This window comes from Aristolochia californica, unplaced genomic scaffold (assembly GCF_029961685.1).
Source record: "Aristolochia californica isolate CCGP_79_NKW_82.1479 unplaced genomic scaffold, dmAriCali1.0.hap1 SCAF_10, whole genome shotgun sequence".
Lineage (NCBI taxonomy): Eukaryota > Viridiplantae > Streptophyta > Magnoliopsida > Piperales > Aristolochiaceae > Aristolochia > Aristolochia californica.
In genome coordinates this window covers 27,708,078-27,732,326 of record NW_027181771.1, presented here as the reverse complement: position 1 = coordinate 27,732,326, position 24,249 = coordinate 27,708,078, and the positions used below count along the sequence as shown (strand labels likewise).

Genomic DNA, 24,249 nt, shown 5'->3' with positions numbered 1-24,249 from the left:
AAAACTCTATGCGGGAGGACGGGGGATATTTTGAGCGCAATAAGACCATTGAGGAAGTGCAATGTCGATTTTAGTAAACTAGCTTGAAAAGGGACATTGCCAAATTAGTATGACTGTATAGGACATGTTAATTGACCAAGAAACACAGCTCTGGCTTCTACACCCCCTACCAATCCCTACATGCCCTTGGCAAGACCTCACCATCAACTTTGTCTTAGGTCTTCTCCATACCTTTTGGAAACACGACTCTGTCTTTGTTGTGGTGGATCATTTTTTCAAGATGGTTCATTTTATCCCATGTACTAAAACTTTTATGCATCCAAAGTCGCTTGACTTTTCTTTAATGAGCTTGTCAACCTATATGGTCTTCCTCAAACTGTAGTTTCTGACAAGGATGTTCTCTTCATGAGCTACTTTTGGAAAAATCTATGGCACTTAATGAGTACACGATTAAAATTTTCTATTGTTTACCATCCATTGACTGATGGCCATATTGAACTCAGTAATTAGAGCTTAGGGAACCTACTTCGTTGCCTCGTTGGTGATCATCATCGAACTTGGGACTTAATTCTTCCAAGTGCTCCATTTGCATATAACAACTCAGTGAATAGATCAATAGGTATGAGTCCATTTCAACTTGTCCATGGGTATCAGCCTCAGAATCCTTTAGATCTCATTCTCATACCTATGTCATCCCATGCTAGGGTTTTCGAGCCTACCACTGCGTTTGCACGTAGAGTCCAGGAATTGCATGTTGAAGTTAATCAACGTGTTCAAGTAAGTAATGCCCAATACAAACTTCATGTCAATATTTGAAAACATGATAAACAATTTGATGTAGTTGACTCTATCGTGGTTCAAATTCGACCAGAGCAACTTGCTTGAAGCCCCGCTCAAAAGTTGGAAGCTCATAGTGTAGGACCATTTAAGGTGTTGAAAATAGTAGGTTATAATGCTTATCTTGTCAATTTGCCACCTAATTCTAGAATTAGCTCCACTTTTAACATTAAACATTTGATAGCATGTAGGGGCCATTTAAACATTCCCGATGATCTTTTTTGTCTTACACCTTCTGACTCTACCCCATCAACCGATACAACGTCTATTCCTTCCTTTGAAATCCCTATGAATCCTGCAGTCCTTCCCCTCTCACTGACACAAAAAGATTATATTGATACTATTGTAAATGAATAAGTGGTTTTTACCAGGAGCGGTGAATTCAATATTTCTTAGCACATTGGGCGGAGGGCTTCTAGATTCTAATAGGACAGGGATTTCTCGACAGACTTTGTAGCTGTTGAACCTAGATTTGTTCAAGTATTATCAGAGCCATCAGGACTTATACTCGACATGGACGAGATTTGCCCACCCCAAGATAGTTGGTGGGGACTCCAATATACCACCGATCACCCGAGTGTATACTCGAAGGCATAGGGCCCCACCAAGACCCACCACATTGTGGTTGGGTGATTATCCACTTTTTTTAGTTCATTTATTTTTATTTTTTATTTGTATTTTGTCTCTTCTTGGTTTAACGAGAAATTTTTTATCTCGTTGTTTGAATTTGAATTCAGAATTTTTATTATTAATGCACTTTAATCAAGATTAGAGGCATTGATAGATGAATAATATTTCTACTTATCTCTTTTTCTTCTTGTGCTCTTCCTCCCATGTTCTTTCATCTTCTTCATCACATCTATTCTTCTTCACAATCCTCTTCTCAATTCTTCTTATTCAAATTCTTTGAGTTCCCGTCCATTATTTTCTAAAGAATGAGCTTACTCGAGATCTCGTAAGTGCTCTTATCAAAGTTGGGCACCATGTTCCACGTTCGAATCCCAGGTGAAGCGGTAGGGAATGGGAACGGTGGGTGTCAAAGCTAGTGGTCTGGGTTAAGTACTTGGCTTTCCACTCTCTAATAGACCGGTCTGTTAAGTGCGGAAAACCAAGTACCTAACCCATTAGTGAACCAGGGGTGGACTGAACCTAACCCAGGTGGACCGGAACCACCTAGCTCTGGCAGCTCCCCCGATCACTTTTATTTTCATACCAAATAATAACATATCAAGACGATATATTGATCGAGACACCAACTAAATTCCCAACATCCGTAGAATTAAAAAATAAATTTTAATAAAACCCACCTCTGAAAATTTTGGTTTGTTTATCAAATACACCCAATACTGAAAGGGAAATGATGTTGAAAAGCTGAAGTATCCCATCAAAAGAACAAAGACTGAAGTGGATTATTCTAGGTTTTCCCATCTTCAGCACTTCGGCTATGCCATTAGTTAGAACTCCAGCAATAGATTAGTGCATATCTCTACATGAGAATCATACTTCAAAAAATTCTAGTGAGTCATTTTATGGGATTTCTAAATTTCAAGTATCTGACTCCAGTACTTGAAATATAGTCAGTTGATCCGCCTATTGCCCGTTTCAATCCAGCCTTCAATTTCCTTCATCCAACTTGAGTTGCAAACACGTAAAGCCTGTAAAGCCAATCTCACCCCAGATTACTTTGTATTAATCTTTCTTCAGCATCTTTCAACAAAACCCACCTTAGAAAATTTCAATTTGTTTATCAATTACAGGCACTAATAAAAGGAAAATGATGTGTAAAAAGATTAAGTTTCCATCAAATAACAGAAGACCAAACTGGATTCTTCGTCGTGAGCTCCAACTCCAAGAACAAATCGATGGATTTACGTCATACGTCATCGGTGGCATGAGATGAAGAAAATGAGAAGAAAATCATGTTAAGCATGTAATGTGCTTAGAATTTCTCTTGCAAAGTTGCTGTTGCAGTGTCTCCACTCCTTGCAAACTTGTCGATCAATTCAGTCCAAGTAACTTGGGTAAGCTCAGACATCTATCCGTATGAGGCATTTCGTCGAACACGCATCGCGCCGAAGCTATATCCAGACATTTTGAGTCATCATTGCCCTTTTGGCATGCAAGGTTCGCCCCTGACGAAGAAATTTGGGAGATGTAACCTTTGATCAAAGGAGAACGAACAAAGAGAGTAGGTTGCACATTAGATGACTTACTTGAGGGAAGAACTGAACCAAATGCGAAACGAAAGAGCACTGAAAACCGAAAGTTAGGAAACGAAAAAAATCAGAAAATAGGAAGAATAGGAAGAAAAGAAGATAAAAAGAAAAGAGAGGAGAGGGCATGGCCAACAGAGATTGAGCAGAGATTGAGCATGGCCAACAGAGGAACGAAACAGATAAACAATTTAAGCAGAGATTTAATGCTTACGATAAGTCACTGAATCCCGATTTCCACTCCCACTTGGAAATTTTCGCCTCCCATTTGAACCCATTTATGGTTGCCCAATCCCCTTTTATTTTTCTCAATTTTGATTCACAGAGAGAGGTTGCGAGAAAAAATCAACCCTCGTTCCTTACTATCCGTATTTGATAACAACCCACCCAGGTGGCACGGAGCCGAGCCGAGCCGAGCTTAACTTCGAGCCTAAAATTGTTATCAACTTGAGTTTTAATAATTTTAACTGAGTTCGAGTCGAGCTCGAGCTTCAACATTCATTTAAAACTTTTAAAAAATTACATGTCTCAAGTTCGAACTCCATCATGCATTTAAAACTTTTCAAAAAATATATATCAAATAATTTGTATATAAAATTATACATACATTTTACATAAAATTGGGCATGACCTCTACGTAAAATTGGGCATGACCTCCACTTAAAATTGGGCATAAGGGTAGCATCGAATCCAACTGAGTCTGAACCTTCCTATGTTCAAGCCGAGCTTGATTTAAAGATTTCTAACTCAAACTCTAGCCGACTTAGCCTCGAGCTTAAAATTGTAATCGAGCTCGAGCCTAATAATTTTAACCGAGTTCAAGCTCGAGCTCTAACCAAGTTCAAGCTCGAGCTCTAGCCGAGTTCAAGGTTAACCTACATTTAATACTCTACATAAAATATATGTCAAAAAAATTATCTATAAAATAATACATACATTTTAAAAAAAAAAGAATGATAGGGTAGGTTCGGGATTGAATCTTGAAAATGGATTAGAACCCACCAATATTAATTTTTTTTACCCCAAATGTTGTCTAGCTTATTTTTTAATTTTTTAATTTAGCCATAAATTTACCATGGCCTCCTTAGTGCCTCTGATTGAAAATTTATATTCTATGAAAAACTAGAAATTTTTTTTCCTAGGATACATATTTTCAAAAAAAAAAACCTTTAAATAAAATCCTATTACTATTAGAGACTTACTAGAAAATTACAAGAAATATTTTTAAATTTTATTAGGAAAGTTAAATGGACCTCTTATTGCCTCTTCTAGGGAAATAAATAAAAAATAATAATCAATCTAATATATTACTATACTTATCGATAAATTTTTAATCAAATAAAATGTCAAACATAAAATTGCTATGAAAATTGCCTCATGCTAAAAGTATTACAACATCAACTGTCAAATACTTATTCAAAAATTTTCTATACCGTTTTCTAGCCCATCATAGCAAGAAAATCTTACTTAAAAAATTATATAATTTTTTAATAATAATTTCTACTTAGAAAATGTTTCCAAAAAAAATATGAGGCACTAAGATTCCCTATATTTCTACTAAAAATTTATTTTTAAAATTTATTGAAAAAAATACTAATAGTCTCTAGAAACGTATTTCTACTAAAATGTCTTTTCAATTTCTTCAAGAACCATGAGAAAGGGACAAAGTTTTTTTTTTTTACTTGTTTATGATCTCACACATGCGAAATTGTCTTCACACAGAGGGGGAGGAGGGGGGGGGGGGGGGGGGGGGGGGGGGGGGGGGTGGAAACCCGTTTGGATCTTTGGATCTTGAACTCGGTTCGAGATCAAGGTATAATGAGCCGTAGTTGGATCTCGAACCGGGGGGGAACCCGTTTGGATCTTTGGATCTTGAACTCGGTTCGAGATCCAGGTATAATGAGCCGTAGTTGGATCTCGAACTCGGTTCGAGATCCAGGTATACCAAATCAAACTGAGCTGAGCTCGAGCCACCCCTAGCCAAGAGATAACTTGGATGAATTGAGAGAAGAAGAGAGAATTTGAAACTCTACCTTAGGCTACAAGATTTATATAAGAAAAAACATAAGTAGATATGTTTTCCGTGAATAATTACACCCTTATGCCATCTCTATGAGATAATTTCTTATTTACCATCATGTCACCTCTTTTGGACGTGTGGACTTCTCCATACTCGTGTGAACTTGAGCCCATATTCTAACACTCCCCCTCAAGCTGGGGTGAGAAAACATCATAAATGCCCAACTCTTAGTAAATAGTGGATAGGATTTTGTGAGTTATTGGCTTTGTGAGGAAGTTTGCAATTTGTCCATGTGATGAGATATGTCTGAGGGATAATATGTTGGTTTGGAAGTTTTCTCGTATAAAGTGGTAGTTAGTTCTTTCATAGAAGACCGGATTTTAAGTGATATAGATTGTTGTTTGATTATTTGGACCTTGCAACCACATTCTCTTCTTGCTTCTCCAACCAAGATTTCTCTAACCATTGTACAGTACCCAGAGGTGGATTTTTTTATCATCTGGGGATCCGGCCCAATCTGCATCTAAGAACCCTTCTATGTTGAAGTGACCAAGGTTTGTATAGATAAACTCTCTTCCTGGATCGCCTTTCAAATATCGTAATATTCTTTCCAAAGTTTGCCAATGAATGAGTTGTGGTTTGTATATGTATTGACTTACTACACTTACTGCATATGACATCCGGTTTTGTTACACAAAGGTAAATAAGTTTCACCACAAGTATTTAATATTTTTCGATATCCACTTCTTCTCTAGAGCTTGCAGATAACTTGGTATTTAAATCCATGGGGGTACTTGATGGTCTTCACTCCATTATTCTCATCTCCTCAAGTAGATCAAAGACATATTTTCTCTGAGATAGTATAACCCCATGTTTGGACTGTAACACCTCAATACCTAGAAAGTATGTAAGAGTTCAAGGTCTTTTGTCTCGCACTTTTCACATATCTTATTTTTGGCCTCTTGAATGCCATCAAAATCATAGCCAGTTAAGACAATATCATTTACATAGACTGCTAGAAGTACTTTCCCTTTGAGAGTATCTTTAATAAATATGGAGTGATTTACTGAACATCGGAGAAATCCAACCCGTATCAGTGTTTGACTAAATTTATCAAACCATGCACAAGGAGATTGTTTCAGACCATATAGAGATTTCCTCAATTTGCATATCGACTCCCCCTCAACCACAAATCCAGGTGGCTGTTGCATATATATTTATTCTTTAATATCCCCATTCAATAAAATATGCTTTACATCAAGCTGATAGATCAGCCACGAGGAATTAGCAAGAAGAGATAACAATATGCGTACTGAGTTTAATTTGGCCACCAAAGAGAATGTTTCTTCATGATCGATTTCATAGCACCGAGTATAGCCTTTGGCAACGCGGTGTGCCTTAAGGCGAGCAACTGATCCATTTGGATTATGTTTAACGGTATATACCCACTTACAACCAATGGGTTTCTTGAGCCCATGTCTAATTCTCATATTGTGGTATAGAGATGGAAGAGATAGATGCAAGAAGTTGACAACATGAAGAAGACAAACGATAGTGAGACACAAAATTACATATGGGGAGGGAAGTAGAGGGCCTAGTACAAGTCCTAGGTTCTTTCCTTAAGGAGATAGGTCGAGTATCATATTATGGTCCAAATAGAACATGAGTAGATGGAGATGGACTTACCTCAATGGAATCAGTAAACTCTGTAGTTGTGATATCAGTCAATGCTTCAAGGGTTGAAGAGTATCCGCGGCACGAGGCACAACTAGTCGAGGAGAGGTTTGTGCAAAGGAGAGGCATTTTTGGCTGAGTAGTATGAAGTGTCTTCAAAGAAGGTCACATCCCTAGACACAAGTAGCCTTCAAAGAGTAGGATTATAGCAAACATAACCCTTCTATGTGCGAGAGTATCCTAAGAAGATAAACTTGATAGATTTTAGATTAAGTTTACTTCTCTAAGGTGATGTAACATTAACAAAACATATACACCCGAAGACTCGTAAAGGAAGCGTAAAAGTTCATCAATTGGAAACAGTAAAGAGTATGGGAATTTATGATCAAGGACGGCTGAGGGTAGCCCATTAATGAGAAAGCACAAAATAAGTATGGCATGTGGCCAATAGAAGTATGGTACTTTCATGGAGTATAGTAAGCCGCTTGCTACCTTAAGGAAATGTCGGTTCTTTCGTTCGATTACACCGTTTGAGGGGTGTAGACACAAGACATCTGATAGACAATGCCATTTTCATGAAAAAAAGTAGTCAAGATCACTAGAGTGAAACTTTTTTGCCATTATCAGAATGAAATATTTTTATTTTCTAACCAAATTGAGTGGCCACCATAGCATGGAAGGACTTAAAAATGGATAAAATTTCATCTCTCTTTAAAGAGGAATTTCCATGTGATACGAGTAAAATCATCAATAAAAGTGATAAAGTACTTAATTCTGCAATATTTGAAACACTCAAGGGTTCACATACATCAACGTGGATCAAGAAAAAAGGAGCAACACCTATAAGTTCAGTCTAAGGAGACTATGTGGTCCTCTATTATTTGCTTAGTTGACACACTACATAGCTCAAAGCTGACAATTTTTTAAATGCTGGAAAGAGATGTTGAAGAGATGGTGCTGAGGGGTATCCCAATCGATTATGCCATAATCTTGCCTCAGTTTGCTTGGTTGAGATTGCATTTATTTTAGGCAAGTCCAGGTAGTAAAACCCCTCTTGTTCACAACCTCTACCAATCATTCGATTTGTCGTTAGATCGTGAAACACACAAGAAAAGGGTGAGAAGGTGATGAAGCAATTAAAATGTTTACTAAGTTGACTGACAAACAATGGGTTAAAGGAAAAGCTGGAACAAAGCGGATATCTTTGTGCAAAAGTGATGGTGTAACAAAAGTGGATCCTTTCTAGAGAACTTTGGTTTGGGATCCATCAGTTATAGTTACAAATTTATATAAGAGGCATGGAGATAAAGAATGTAGTAGACCTTTGTTACCTGTAAGATGCTTTGAGGCTCCTGAGTCAATAATCTAGGATAAAAAGGAGGTAGTGGTAGAAAGCATATCTAAAGCAATGGTTGCAGTAGCAGTAGTGGAAGATGTTGAAGGAGATACCATTAGAGTTTTCATTTTCTAGAATAGTTCATACTCATCATCAGTGAGGATGTTTTTGTCTAACTGTGGTGCAAAAGGTCTGATTAGCCATGGACCATTCGGGCTTTCCATGAAGTTTTCAATAATTTTCTATAGTATGGTTGAACCTCCACAGTGAGTGCATCCCTGGTTATCTATTCTAGGTGGACCAGGCCTTCCACCTCTTCCTCGGCCTCCTCTATAACTTCTGCCACAACCTTGGTTGGTATAAGATGTACCCCTATTACCAGAGCACATGGTTGATGATACTTCATTAGGAGAGGTGGGAGAAGAATCTAGAATTTTGAGTAAAGTAGCCCATACATCATCAAATTTTGGAATAGAAGAGGAGCTCAGGAGTTGGGTTTTAGCAACCTCAAGATAAACCTTAATATTTGTTAAACAGATAGTTGTTGCTAAGGCTTCTTTTTGCTTGTCTTGAATAGAGACATCGGTAGAGTTAGGCTGGGCTAGCTTCCATTCTTAAATGAGGCCTCTGAATCTTCCCAAATACTCATGTAATTTGTCTTCTTGTTTAGTATTAAACATACTTTGGAAAACAACATACAATTTGTGTAGGTTATCTATTCTAGAGTACAATTTGACGCATGTATCCCAAATTTGTTTAGCTATATTTAGTTGACTACATTATTGGTTACATTCTCATCCATGATGTTTATGAACCAACTAATCACTAAGGTGTCATTTTTCAACCACTTATTGTAAGCATTATCTTTCTCATCAATAGGTGGTCCGAGTTTGGTTAAGTGACCTAGTAGGTCTTGGGTAATAACAAACCTCTTAACCGATTTTGACCAACTCGAGTAATTTGATAACCCTCTCAAGGGCATAGTGATAATCTTGATGATATCACTCTTACCACCAATGTGCTCTTCACCCATTAGAGCCAAGTCGAGAATGATAATTTCCTCAACAAAAGAAATGATATAGCCTTAGGAATAAGCTTCAATAACTGTGAATCAAACCTAGCTAAAAATCAATATAATTGACATGGTAAACCAATTTGGGTAAAATAAGGAAGAACTCGAGCTTAACTAGCCCTTTAACCAAGTAAAATATTCACTAGGCAAGAAGGAGTGGTGGCCAAAAGATTCTTTAATCAGACCTCTTATCTTCCTTTTAAATTAAGAGGAAAAAAAATCAATCAAAAACACTAAATCATCAAAGAATCAATTTTTTCTCTCTTGACGATAGACTAAGATCTTCAAAATCTTTCCAAAAATAATTATTGACGCCAACTTGTAAAAACCACTCTAGATTCAATCCTATTTGATTTAGGCAAGATATGATTGATTGAGAATAAATAAATCAAGCCTAATAAAAGAGATCTTGAGGTGGTTTTAGATCTCTAAAAAAAGAGAAATTTTCCTCAAATATGTTGGCGCCACCTTAACTTTTCCAAAAACCACTTCCTTAGTTCCTTTTTTTCTACTTTCTTCTTTTGTAAAAGAATCTTCCAACCTTGATTTCACATATAGATTCATGCAAGAAGAAGGAACCAACTTGTGGCTCTGAATCAAAACAAGAGTTTCGGCCTTTTTCTAAAAAGCTCTTCCACAAGTTTTTTTTTTTTAAATTTTTTTTTTTCAACTTATGCTCTTATCAAAAGAACTGATGAATCTTGGCATGATTAATCATTCATGCATGAGATTATTAATATCACTATAAAATCATAAGAAATCCAAGATCACGAAGAAAAATAATCTCCTTCAAACTTAAACAAGTGGAGTTTCAACTCCTCAAATAGTAAAGAATCGACAAGTGAAAAGATTAGCATAGTAACCAAGGTGATTAACTTTTCAAAATCTAATGAATCTAAACTCACAATTGGCTCAAGAGAATTTTTCTTCATTAAAATACACTTGCATCCACATACAATAACGTACCATGCAAAAGATTTCAACATAAACAAATTTTCTGCCAAAAATATGCAAATCGATTGAAAATCCAGCTTTTGACAAGCTTCTTCCAATCCGAGATATATAGATCTTAATACTTTCATAGGATAAAGAAAATCATATCTAAATCATCTTCCAGAGATTAAAAAAAACTGATAGCATGAAGCCATAAATAGGTGATAATAACAGGAACAAAAAACTTATCTCAACAATCTTCAATCTTGCATCACAAAAGTCTTTCATGTGTAGTTTTGATCATAACCTCTTTAGAGCATCTTCTTGACGTAAGGATTTTAAACCATGTTGAATTTAGGATCCTATGATTAGAACCTCAAGCAAAGTAAGAGAAGGAGAGGAGAAGAAAAAAAAATAAGAGAAGAAGGGAAGTGAAGGCAAAGAGAGATGAGAAAGGGAGAGAGAGAGAGAGAGAGAGAGAGAGAGATAGAGAGAGAGAGAGAGAGACCAGTTAGGAGCTAAAATCTGAAAAAATAAAAAATAAAAATTATTTCGAAGCTTTTGCGAATCCCAGTGTCATGAGTTGGGATCAAAAGTTTTGTCTATTAGATTTTCATGAACAAATACACCAGTTATTGAAAAATTTATAATTTTTTGATAAGTTTATACATAAGTTTTGATTATTTGATAGAAAATCTAAAATGATGATTTTTTTTTATCTTTAGATGAAAACAGCCCTATATAAGAAGCAGCCAGCTACGAAAAACAGTCAATTGCTTCAACATAGAAACCATTAATGGATTGCTTCTTATTGAAGCAACCAATTGCTTTGTATAGTTATTGCATTTTATGTCGAGGCATTTTTATCTAACAATCGTGATTTAACATCTTTTCATCAAAGAATCGTAATTTATACATAAATTTATCACACTAGTAGAAATACTCCAAAATCTATGATTATTAGGAAAACTATTGGCTGTATTGACCAATAGTTAACGGTTAATGAATAATTGTCAGTGATACTACCATAATAATCACAGTTTCAAAAAATCATATTGGTATGGGAAAATAGCCATGGTTTGATAAAAACCATTTTCCCACAAATTTCCCCCAGTTTCATAATATAAAAGTGTATTTTCTCCCACGAATTAAAATTTTCACTGGGAAAACTATTCCCGGTGAGCGGAAAATTTTCTTGGGAATTACTTCTCCTAGCATAATTTTAAATTCGTTGAAAGAAAGTCATTTGTGTTAATGAATTTATAATTTTCTAGGAAAGGTATCATTTTTCTCAATGACTTTTACGATACACTCAGAGAAGTATCTAGCAGAAATCATTTTTCTTGTAATGTTTATATATTTTTATATATTTATAAGAATATATGAATCTGTTGAATAACAAAGGTCTAGGTAAGACATGCCACTTTATATCATGGTCATTAATTATTTTTTTATGTTGGATTTTGAGTTGTAATGGCACATTTTTTGGAATCAATCCAAACTAGATTGGTGTGATGGAAAAGACTTTTTTCAACCCATTGGAAAGTGTTTTCATTTTTTCTACCCATGGAAAACGCTTTTACTCTTTCAAAGAGGATATAATAAGGGTAGGGTATGTAATGTAATGAAAGAACTTGTCAGTAAAACAATGTTAGATGTGTACATTTGTATCGGGACCTGACCTAGATAAATTTGTGCAATAAATGTGGGTTCTCCGGTGTAAATTAATATTAACATTAATTCTGATTGGTGATATCTTTGGGTAACACCGAGAGTCCCCATGATATCGAGGTTTAGTATGTATTTGGCAGCCCATCGACATTACTTTATCACTTGATCTATCAACATTACATTATATATTTAAATTTATTTTATAATGTCACATTAGTATTTAAATTTGGGCTAGCTAATGTCTTCTTCAATGTTACATGTGTCATTGTGGTGGTTGCACTAAACATTACAAGATATTTCACTTATCTCATACTAATCTATTACTGTTTTATATAAAGGTTGTATCTGATTTGTCACTAAGAAAGAGAATTAGCTCGTGCTAATTGGCCAAACAAAAAGCAAAAAACAAAAAACCCTTGAAAACCTAATTCCTGCAACCTACTTACCTCGAAAAACCTTCAACAAAATCTACCCTCCCTCCAAGGCACCTGAATCAGTTTTTTGCTTCTCCCGAATATCTTGTTTGCTATAGTTCTGGATGAATCAGGCCTATTGAAGAGTCATAGCTTTTACCATTATGATGTAGCATCTTGCATTAGGACATGAGTGAGTGTTTGGCTATTTGTTTGGCTATCATGGCTCTTGAGTCAATTCTATGGGTACATAGAGCTTACAGTCAATCCAACAATGCAGGTAACTCCACTTTTGATTAATCTTTTTCTTCATGTTGTGCTTTCTATAGCCATTATGACCTTATTCTACTACTATTTCATCATGTTAATTTTTAAGACTCCATATGTTGCAATTTTCGATGAAAGAAAGGACGAAGAAGATGAAAAGAAGAGAAGAAAAGAGGAAAAATGACGACCAAGAGGAGAAGAGAAGAAAGTGAGCACGTTGAGGGAGAATTAGGGTTGTGGACTTAGCCAAACCCTCCCCCTTAGTATTTATTTATACATGTCAAGAGTACATAAATTATAAGTATACCCTTCACCCTAAAGTGAAGAAGAGACAAAATTATAAGTCTTGATCATCTTGTAGCAAAATTACATGATTGCTAAAAGGTTGTTTTTTTTTTGTTGGTTATTTGGATTCAGTTACCTTTATGTAACCGGAATCAAACATTTTTGATATGGGACTCCAACATATATTGTTGTCAATTCTACAATCTAACATTAATCATGGGAGTGTGTTATGTCGTTAGATGACCATTTTATGTTTGATGAAATTCCAGCACTCACTTATGCCTATTATTTTTGTATTTGAACTTCAGGCATTGAATATTTTTTTTTTTTTTTTTTTGTGTTGAAGTGTTACCATGAGTTGGAATTTATTTTGCCACGAAATTGCTCTTGGTTCGCCAAGAAAGACTTTGTCTAAAGTTGCTCTCGGCTTTGTGGTTGAGTTTGGATTAAGGATAAGAGTTGCATCTATTCTCTTCTCTCTATTTTTTTTATAAATATAAGAGAAGTTGAATAGTGGCTGGTTCTTGTTATCACTTGAGAAAAACACCAATTTTTCCATGATTTGGTGCTTATTTTCGTGAAAATATTCTCTACTTATTTTTGGTGGATAATTTGGTCTTCGAGTGCTTCAAATTATGTTGTGTAATTGTTATTTGAGCCCCTTTGACAATTGAGCTCACTAGTTGATTTGTGTCAACATGGAGAGTGGTAATATTAAGAGTGACATACTCCGAATTACTACAATTCCACTAAGAGGTATTTCCAATTACCTCAACTGGTCTCAATCGGTACAGAGGGTTCTCATTATTCATGACCTTCTGAGTCATGTTATCAAAATCCCTCCTCCGATTAATGAAGAAGATGAAGTCTACCATAAATGGGTAAAAAACGATAACATGGTTATGAGTTGGCTTATTAACAGCATGGAAGAACATGTTGCTAACAATGTGGTCCACTTGGAAACTTCCATGGATATTTGGGACATATGTGCTAAACTCTATTCTAGTACCACCTACTTGCAAAGAGTATACGATGTTTTCCAAAGTATGCTGGCTACCAAACAAGGAGATAATATTCATGAGTTAATGGTCCGATTTCGTGACCTTCTCTAAGAATGGAAAATTGCTCAACTATACTCTTTTGGCATTGTTGTTCAAAAAATAGTGCGAGGCCCTGGCAACGGCTATTTGCCTTGCCAATATTAAGCCGTATCTAGAGGTGGCTAAGACTAAGCTTCTTAGTTCTTCTACCTTCCCTCTTTTGATGACATATGTGCTACATTTTTACGGATTCCTGATCCATTTTCTCTGTCTCCGATTGATGCCCCGTCAGCTATGTTCTTTGGTAATTGGGGTACAACATCCCCATTTCGAGGACGTGGCAGAAATACAAGAGGAGGCTGCAATAGAGGTTGTTGAATGGGTCCGACCCATTCCCGCATTGAGCCTTGATTGTGCACTTACGATGGTGGTCAGAAAAATGAGGATAAGACTTATTCTCATTCCGAGAATGTGACCATTTCTGCGGAAGACTATGCTGCAATTCAGATGTTGAAATCCTTATTGGATCGGTTCTCTACTACACCAGGCGCTATGTTAAGCACCTAGCCAATACTACCCAAAAGGCCGGCCTGTTAGGAGCAGAAGGCATAGGTAAACAACAGGACCATAATAGTACACCCCACCTTCGCGAGACGATATCCACGGCAGCTTAACACTTAGCGGCGGGGTCTGGGTCAGGAGCCCATACTCCCTTACGAAGCCCGCATCTGGGAATCGCGATCACCCACGCCGGGAATTCCATCGGGGATTTAAACTCGCGACATGGGAGCCTGCTCTGATACCAAATGTTAAGCACCTAGCCAATACTACCCAAAAGACCGGCCTGTTAGGAGCGGAAGACATAGGTAGTTAACCCTAGGACCATAACACCCTACTGCAGCCACTACCATTGCCTCAGGTAAGCTTTCTTTCGCCTCAACCCCTTCTTTTTGGATCATTGACTTTGGGGCTTCTAAACACTTATCAGGTAACAAACACATGTTTCATTCATTGTCTCCATGCCTTTCTCATAAATTTTTCACTATTGCTAATGGTTCCCAAACTAAGGTGCTTGGCAAGGGTTCCTCCTCTCTTATCACATCTATTCCTCTCCAAGATGTGTTATTTGTTCCTCAATTTCTGTTAAATTTGCTCTCCGTTAGTCAATTAACCTAACAATTGAATTGTTTTGTCACCTTCTCACCAACTTCGTATATATTTCAGGATCTAACTACAAAACAGATGATTGGTGGTGGCCATGAAAAAGGGGGTTTATACTATTTTACTCTTCCACCAGTAGCTGATATTTCATCCACTACATCCGAGGCCCAATTATGGCACAACCGGCTTGGTCATCCATATACCTCGTCACTTCATTCTATAGTTCCATCTCTTAAATCCTTGTCTAATTTCAATTGTGAGGTATATCAATTAAGTAAGCATGTTAGGAGTATATATTTTTCTCGTCTTACAACTACTAGTACTGCTCCGTTTGCATTAATACATTCTGATGTATAGGGCCCTTTAAAGGTCTCTAACATTTCTCAGGCTCAATATTTTGTTACTTTAGTCGACTATTTTACCCGAGTGACTTGGTTGTTTTTGCTTAAAGATAGATAAAAAATTCTTTCTATTTTAAAAAACTTTCATGCAATGGTTTTAACGCAATTTGGAAAAAAAATTCAAATCCTTAGATCCGATAATGCTAACAAATATTTTTTTAATGAGTTTAAATCGTTTTGTGAGGGTAATGGGTTTCTTCATCAAACATCATGTGTCTATACCCCTCAACAAAATGGTGTTGCTGAAAGAAAGAATCTTCACCTCATTGAAGTTGCTCGGGGCCTCCTCTAGTCCATCAAGGTACCCTACTTTTATTGGCCTCATGCTATTCTTACAACATGTTTTCTCATCAATAGGTTACCTTCATCGATACTTAGAAATCAAACTCCATATTTTGTTTTGTTTCATGGAGAAGATCCATTTTATTTTCCTCTTAAAGTATTTGGTTGCACATGTTTTGTTCATGATACTTCACCGCATAAAAGTAAACTTGATCCGCGGTCTCTGAGGTGTATTTTTTTTGGGGTATTCTTGAACTCTGAAAGGATATATTTGTTATACTCCTACACTTCGGAGGTTGATGGTATCACGGGATGTGACTTTCTTTGAAGACACTTTCTTCTACTCCTCACATGAGGCTCCTCCAGGGTTTACATTTCCTCCTACCACTCCATGCCTGATTGTGCCATTTAATGAAGATATTACTCACCCCCCTAAAGCACTGGTCGTCCCCTCACATGTGAAGTTGTCTGATCCACCTGAGGTAAGTCTTTCTCCTCCTCTTATGTTTGGGCCTAAATTTGATACTCGATCAATTTGCGTTAAGAAAGGAAACCCGTTCTTGTACTATGTCTCATCCAATTGCCAATGTTATGTCTTCTCATCGCTTATCTTCTGAGTATGTTCAATTTCTTGCTTCTCTTTCATGTGTTTCCATCCCATAATCCTATTAGGAGGCCCTGAAGCATCAATGATGGAAGCCGGCTATGGATGAAGAAATGCATGGATTATATGAATATCAAACATCGACATTGGCATCGCTCCCAAAAGGGAAAAGACCGGTTGGTTGCAGATGGGTTTTTTCGGTGAACCACAATCCAGAAGAGTCGATTGCTCGCCTTAAAGCATGCCTGGTTGCAAAAGGTAATACTCAGTGCTATGGGATAGATTATGAAGAGACTTTCTCTCTAGTTGTAAAACTAAACTCGGTACGTATCATCCTCTTTATTGTTGCTAACTCATCCTGGCCAGTATATCGGCTCGATGTCAAAAAAGCATTTTTAAATGGCGATATACACAAAGAAATTTATATGGTCCAACCACCAGGATATGTGGTTGAGGGGGAGTTCGTATTCCAGTTAAATAAATCTTTATATGGGCTTAAACAGTCCCCTCGGACCTGGTTTGATAAATTCAGTCATGCGCTTCTACGATTTGGCTTTCATATGTGCTTGGTTGATCACTCAGTATATGTTAAAGATACTATCAAAGGGAAGATATTATTGGTCGTGTATGTTGATGATATTATCTTCACTGGGAATGATGCTCATAGTATACAAGAAGTGAAGAATATGATATGTCAAGAGTTCAAGACTAAAGATTTGGGTAAGTTTAAATATTTTCTTGGTATAGAAGTCCTTTAGTCAAACCATGGAATAGTATTGTCTCAAAGAAAATACGTCTTGGATCTTCTTGAAGAAACAGGTATGAAGGGTTGTTGACGCAGGACAAGATCGCGATTATCCTGTACACAAATCAAGTTGATAATCACGGGAGGAACGCAAGACATCCGCCTTGAAATCGTAGAGAAAACTTCTCCAAAACGATTTACAATTTTAATATTCAACAACCTCCATCCCTAAACTCAACGCCCCCGACAAGCTCGAGTTGCAGCTCAAAATAAAACAAACCCTAACCCTAAAAATTATGGTCCAACCCAAGTTTTATACAAAAGATTCGACTAAGGATCTGACTTCAACTAAAGATACGATTAAGGATTCGCTTATTTACTACGGATCCGATTAAATATCTGAATATGTACCCGCATCAGATATTCCCGCCTACATCAATCTCCTCGGGTTGGAAAGAAATCGCCCTCGAGTTCATAATAGCTTCAGCAGAACCCAGAAGACAAGGACGCATCCATAGAGGCAATGTCACACCAAGCATGATCAAAATATTTCCGGCCCATGGAAAAAGAGACGAGGAAACGCCTATCTACCGATACCTCACTGCCGTGAGTCAGCCACGACAAGTTGTATGGTTGGGGATGCCGATCTGTCGTCAACTGCAATTGCTGGACAGGCTTGTTGGACAACACATTTGCACAAATACCACTGTCAATGAGCTTATTGTAGACTGTATCTGCAACTGTGCAGGTCGTGTGGAAAAGATTGGTCTGCAGCCAATCATCCCCTGAAGCCCCCTGGAGAGGCACCAGACTCTGACGAACAACCAGAGTCGGATGGCCATCACCACACAACATATCTCCTTCATCATCATCATCATACACAAAGTTACCAAACTCAATCTCATCAACCACATCTTCCTCAACATCATCATCATCATCATCATACACAGGGTCACCAAACTCCTCAATCTCATCGATCATGTCTTCCTCAACATCATTAGCATCATACATAGGGTCACCAAGATCCTCATTGGCAGGTAACCAGTCGATGAATCCTCCGGCCTGTAATGTACCAAAAAACTCGGGTAGCGTTACTTTAAAACCGAGGTCTACAGGTCAATCCCACGGTGCTTCCCGTATCGAGCAGGATGGGGATATGGGTTTTCGAACCTGACATTGGAATCGTGATCTTCCATCTCACGAGAACCGAAATCCTGCATCGTTAGACATTGGGTTAACTCGTGACTTGCCTCTGCAAATCTTCAAGTATCACCAACTCTGCTACTTGCCTCTACAAATCTTCAAGTATCTCCACCTGAACATGATGGCTACGACCATAACCACCAGCCATTGAAATTGGCGATTTTTTTTTCATTCTTTTTTAATAAAATAAAATAAAATAAAATAAAATAAGTTAGGGTTTTCCCCCAAATGCAAAATACCTCGACGTTGATGATCCTCCAGAAATCGGGATTTCAGAGCTCAAAAAGAACAATTTTTATGAACTCAGGATTTTGGAGCCCTCTGTCCCAAAATCGCGACGCTCCGGCAGCCCTCTCCGGCTGTCGTCCCCGGCGATGCTAACCCTTTCCCGGCGTTGACGTCTCGGACGAAACCCCTATTTCAGTCCTCTTTTTTTGGTAAGTTTCGAACCTTATCTGTTCGTCCAGCTCTGTTGATGGCAGATCCGACTACGGCGCCGGCAACGACAACGCCGCACGACTGTTTCGGCGGTGATGACGTCAATACCGAACCCTTTCCCTGCCAAACCCCTATCTTCCAGCAAATCCAGAGTCAATACTCTATTTTTGTAACTGCTCGATCGAATCCTGAGTTTTTCCGACAGCAACGTTGAGCGGTAGCTCAACGGCGACGACGTTGTCTTCGTCGATCATTTAACTGCTCGTTGCAGCGTCTCTGGCGAGACCTAGCTTCTTCCCTAGCCTGAAGCTTTGATACCAACTGACGCAAGACAGGATAGCGATCATCCTATATGCAAATCAAGCTGAGAATCAAGGAAGGAACGCAAGAAATCCGCTTTGAAATCGTAGAGAAAACCTCTCTAAATAAATTTACAACTTCAATATTCAACAACCTCCATCCCTAAGCCCTAAACAGCGTTTTAAACAAACTCAACGCCCCTAACAAGCCCGGGCTACAACTCAAAATAAAACAAACCCTAACCCTAAAAATTATGGTCCAACCCGGGTTCAATACAAAAGATCCGAATAAGGATCCGACTAAAGACCGACTACGAATAAAGATCTGATTAAGGATCTGACTATTTACACAAGATCCGATTAAAAATCCGAATATGTACCCACATCAGATATTCCCGCCTGCATCAGTTGTAGACCAATTGAAACACCTATGGATGCGAATGAAAAATTGTGTGCCACAACTGGAGAAGAAGTTGACACTTGCAAATATCAAAGACTTGTGGGAAAATTGATCTATCTCACGGTAAATTAAAAATGAACTTAAATCAATAATGAAAGGGGAAAAAAGGCGAGTTTACGTGCCAGACTATATGGCTGATGATGTGTAAAATGACATGGCATTAGTTCCTTCGAGTGATGATGTGGCACCACATAGGCGGTCAAATATGACAAGGCAAGTTGGACTTACAAGTTGGTAGTTGACTGGTCAAAGCTAGGTATTTTTAAAATTAATTTTAAAAATTAGTTAATTTAAGAAATTAGTTAACTAACAACCACCAGATTGTTGGAACCGAACTGAAGTAAAATTGTGGACATGTACTGTGAGATGTAAACGTCTTCTGCAGTTACATCATGGGTTGGAATTGCCGAAAAAAAGCATTTTTTCGGCTGGTAGATGGAGGAAGTAGTTGCCCGTTGGTTCCTTCGTCTTAACAGGAAATGTAAATTATACATTTTTTAGAGTAGAGTAAGAGTAGTAGGACGATCAACCAGTTCCAAGTCCTATTCATCCTGCGATCTTGCGAGATGATAACTTGGTAACCGAAAAAAAAATCATTTTTGGTTCAAGGATTACCTCAAGAAATCAGAAAAGGAGGCTGGAGCAGAAAAATAAAATATTTGACTTTAATAGCACTCTACAGTTAACACATGACCAACAACCTCACGAACACAAAAACCCCTCATCAGTTTTTTAATCAAACATCCGTTCGACCAACTCGACCCTCTTTTCTATATAAACATTACACACAGGGGAGAGCTTCGTTGCCACCCATTAGTTCTTCTCTTTGTTCAACAAAGTAGAGAAGGAAGAAATGGGCGGCATTCTTCTGCTTGCTCTTACTAGTTTGTGCCTGTTGTCGGACCTTCTGTGTGCTGAAGCAGGCATTACGCGACATTACAAGTTCAACGTAATCGAATTTTTGTTTCTGAAGGAGGCAATTCCTTTTGCTAATGTAGCTCTACGGATAGTGTTGTGCTGAATTCGTTCACTTTCGTTCTGTGCAGATTCAACTGCAGAATGTGACACGCCTGTGCCGTACCAAGACGATACCCACCATTAATGGCCAGTTCCCGGGACCTAAAATCGTAGCTAGGGAGGGAGATAATGTGGTTATTAAGGTGGTAAACCATATTCAGAGCAATATGTCCATCCATTGGTATGAAACTCTTTTAACCTTTTCAATCTCCTCCATCGTTAGTTTTTCTTTCCAATCCTGTCTAAGCTTCTGAGTTGAGTTTTTATGACAGGCATGGGATACGGCAACTTCAAACTGGATGGGCAGATGGCCCTGCTTATATAACGCAATGCCCTATACAAACTGGTCAAACCTATGTCTACAACTTCACTGTTACGGGCCAAAGAGGAACTCTCTTTTGGCATGCCCACATCTCGTGGCTCCGTTCCACCATCTATGGCCCCATTCTCATTCTTCCTGCGCGCGGTGTTCCTTACCCGTTTACTAAGCCACACAAGGAGATTCCCATCATCTTTGGTAAGGAAAACTACATTTAAATGTAGATGGCAGGAAATATGAACCGGTTAATCAATTGTGCTACCCAAATTGGATTACTTTCAGGAGAATGGTTCAAGGCGGACACTGAAGCTATAATCAAGCAGGCTCTCCAGACAGGTGGAGGTCCTAATGTCTCTGAAGCTTACACAATCAATGGACTTCCTGGGCCTACCTACAACTGCTCAGCTAAAGGTTAGGTTTCCTAACTGCTGCAATGGCAACTCATGTTCTCGGAAAATGTTTTCTTGTGTTTTCCACCATAATAATGACTGTGTTTCCTTTTGTTGGCTTCTGCATCCAGATACTTTCAAGCTCAGTGTCGAGCCAGGAAAAACTTATCTTCTTCGCTTCATCAATGCTGCACTCAACGACGAGCTCTTCTTTAGCATCGCAAACCATAGCCTTACAGTTGTAGAAGCTGACGCAGTTTATGTGAAGCCATTTGAGACGGAGACCCTCCTCTTAACTCCTGGTCAAACCACCAATGTGCTCCTAAATACAAAGTCGGAGTACCCAAATGCTACCTTTCTAATGGCTGCCAAACCCTATGTGACTGGACAAGGCACCTTTGATAATTCAACGACCGCCGGACTGCTCGAATATAAGCACCCTCACTCTTCTGTGGGCGTTAGGATGAAGAAACTTCCCCTCTTCAAACCTACACTACCGGCTCTTAACGATACTACCTTTGCTGCCAACTTTAGCAGAAAGTTTCGTAGCCTAGCCAATGCCCAGTTCCCGGCCAACGTGCCCCAGACAGTTGACAAGAAGTTCTTCTTCACCATCGGCCTAGGCACAGATCCTTGCCCTAAAAACCAGACCTGTCAAGGACCCAATGGCACCAAATTTGCAGCTTCTATCAACAACATCTCGTTCGTCCAACCAACAACTGCACTCCTGCAATCTCATTTCTTTGGCCAATCTTTCGGAGTGTACAAGACAGACTTCCCTAAGGACCCAACGACTCCCTTCAACTACACAGGTACACCACCCAACAACACCATGGTCAACAATGGCACTAAAGTGGTGGTGCTTTCTTTCAACACAAGCGTTGAGTTGGTGCTTCAAGACACCAGTATTCTGGGTGCTGAGAGCCATCCTCTCCATCTCCACGGTTTCAATTTCTTCGTAGTGGGGCAAGGCTTCGGAAACTTCGACCCTAGGAAGGACCCTTCCAAGTACAATCTCGTCGACCCTGTTGAACGGAACACTGTTGGAATTCCTTCGGGCGGTTGGCTAGCTATTCGCTTCCGAGCAGACAATCCAGGTTAGTATTAACAAGCGACCGATCTTCTTCATGGGTGTGGTGTCTTCAAGGAAGTATGACATAACTCTATTAAAGCTTTGCTGGAATGACTACAGGTGTATGGTTCATGCATTGTCATCTGGAGGTTCACACCAGCTGGGGCTTGAAGATGGCATGGCTGGTTTTGGACGGAGAACTGCCGAACCAGAAACTGCCACCTCCTCCTGCCGATCTTCCCAAGTGTTGAAAGGTTGAGAGACAGTAGTAATTGGATTGATTTTTAACTTATTTCTTGATTTGCAGTTCTGCTAGCTTGTTTTATGGCCCTTGTTCGGTTAGAAGAGAAGAGAAGAGGAGAAGTTGCTGACGAGGAATTACTAAACGTGCTGCGGCTGTGCATAACATTCTGGAAGAGAGTAATCTTTACGTCATATTTGATGATGAATGTAACTCAATTTTTTCTTACGTCTCTTATGTTAATAAAAGATGAATCGTTTCTTCATTCCAGCTCCTGTGTTTCTGATTTTCTTTGTTCAAAAGCAAAGAAGTGTTTCAAAGAAAGTGTTTCACAAACGCCTACACTCGAAGCAATTATCACTCTGGGAGAGGAACTTTTTAACAAATATGGTCGAAATATTTCATGGACAATGAAGCTTTGGCAAGTCTCCAAGCTTGTTTCTTCAATTGTTTTTACAAGGGCTAATAATTTTCTAAATTACGGAAGACGAACCTCTGCTTTAGTGACCTACCGGTTGGTTTCAATAGCCAATCCTCTGTAGCTTTAACTTGGGCTAAAAGATATAAAATTCAGATTTCGACGAGCAGCCAACAGTGCCTTTAAATAAGTGGCAAATTAACTCTTATCTTGACTTTTACTGCATTCGAGCTGATGACTATTAGCTACTTCTGGCACTGAAAAGTCACCGGTTAGGAGCTAAAATCTGCAAAAATTAAAAAAAAAAAATTGCTTCTTATTGAAGCAACCAATTGCTTTGTATATTTATTGCATTTTATGTCGAGGCATTTTTATGTAAGAATCGTGATTTTACATCTTTTCATCAAAGAATCGTAATTTATACACAAATTTATCACACTAGTAGAAATACTCCAAAACCTACGAATTATGACGAAAACCATTGGATGTATTGACCAATAGTTAACGGTTAATGAATAATTGTCGGTGATACTACCATAATAATCACAGTTTCGAAAAATCATCGTGGTATGGGAAAATAGTCATGGTTTGATAAAAACCATTTTCCCACAAATTTCCCCAGTTTCATAATATAAAAGTGTCTTTTCTCCCCATGAATTAAAGTTTTCACCGGGAAAACTATTCCCTTTGAGCGGAAAATTTTCTTGGGAATTACTTCTCCTAGCATAATTTTAAATTCGTTGAAAGAATGTCATCTGTGGTAATGCATTTATAATTCTCTAGGAAAGGTAACATTTTTCTCAACGACTTTTGCGATACGCTCAGAGAAGTATTTCAGTCAATGAATTGAAGTTTTCTAGCATAAATCACTTTTCTTGTAATGTTTATTTATTTTTATATATTTATGAGAATATATGAATCCGTTGAATAACAAAGGTCTAGGTAAGACATGCCACTTTATATCATGGTCATTAATTATTTTTTATGTTAGATTTTGAGTTGTAATGGCACATTTTTTGGAATCAATCCAAACTAGATTAGTCTGATGGAAAAGACTTTTTTCAACCCATTGGAAAGAATTTTTTTTTTTTTTTTCTACCCATGGGAAACACTTTTACTCTTTCAAAAAGGATATAATAAGGGTAGGGCATGTAATGTAATGAAAGAACTTCTTGTCAGTAAAACAATGTTAGATATGTACATTTGTATCGGGACCTGACCTAGATAAATTTGTGCAATAAATGTGGGTTCTCCAGTGTAAATTAATATTAACATTAATTCTGATTGGTGGTATCTTTGGGTAACACCGAGAGTCCCCATGTATTCGAGGTTTAGGATGTATTTGGCAGCCTATCGACATTACTTTATCACTTGATCTATCAACATTACATTATATATTTAAATTTATTTTATAAAGTCACATTAGAATTTAAATTTGG

General features: G+C 38.0%; 1 protein-coding gene across 1 annotated transcript; it reads left to right on the top strand.

The window, feature by feature from the left end:
- Positions 1–20,116: 20,116 nt before the first annotated feature.
- On the top strand, positions 20,117–22,571 carry LOC137941767 (laccase-17-like). Its single transcript, XM_068787346.1, has 6 exons — positions 20,117–20,303; positions 20,401–20,552; positions 20,644–20,888; positions 20,973–21,101; positions 21,211–22,176; positions 22,272–22,571. Exons 1-6 carry the CDS (start codon positions 20,208–20,210, stop codon positions 22,400–22,402), a joined length of 1,719 nt encoding a protein of 572 aa, XP_068643447.1. The 5' UTR covers positions 20,117–20,207; the 3' UTR covers positions 22,403–22,571.
- Positions 22,572–24,249: the final 1,678 nt, after the last annotated feature.

Coding starts and splice junctions, on each gene's coding strand:
- LOC137941767 (XM_068787346.1), top strand. CDS start 20,208: ATGGGCGGCATTCTTCTGCTTGCTCTTACTAGTTTGTGCCTGTTGTCG. Junction 20,304..20,400: donor CGCGACATTACAAGTTCAAC/GTAATCGAATTT, acceptor CGTTCTGTGCAG/ATTCAACTGCAGAATGTGAC. Junction 20,553..20,643: donor AGCAATATGTCCATCCATTG/GTATGAAACTCT, acceptor TTTTTATGACAG/GCATGGGATACGGCAACTTC.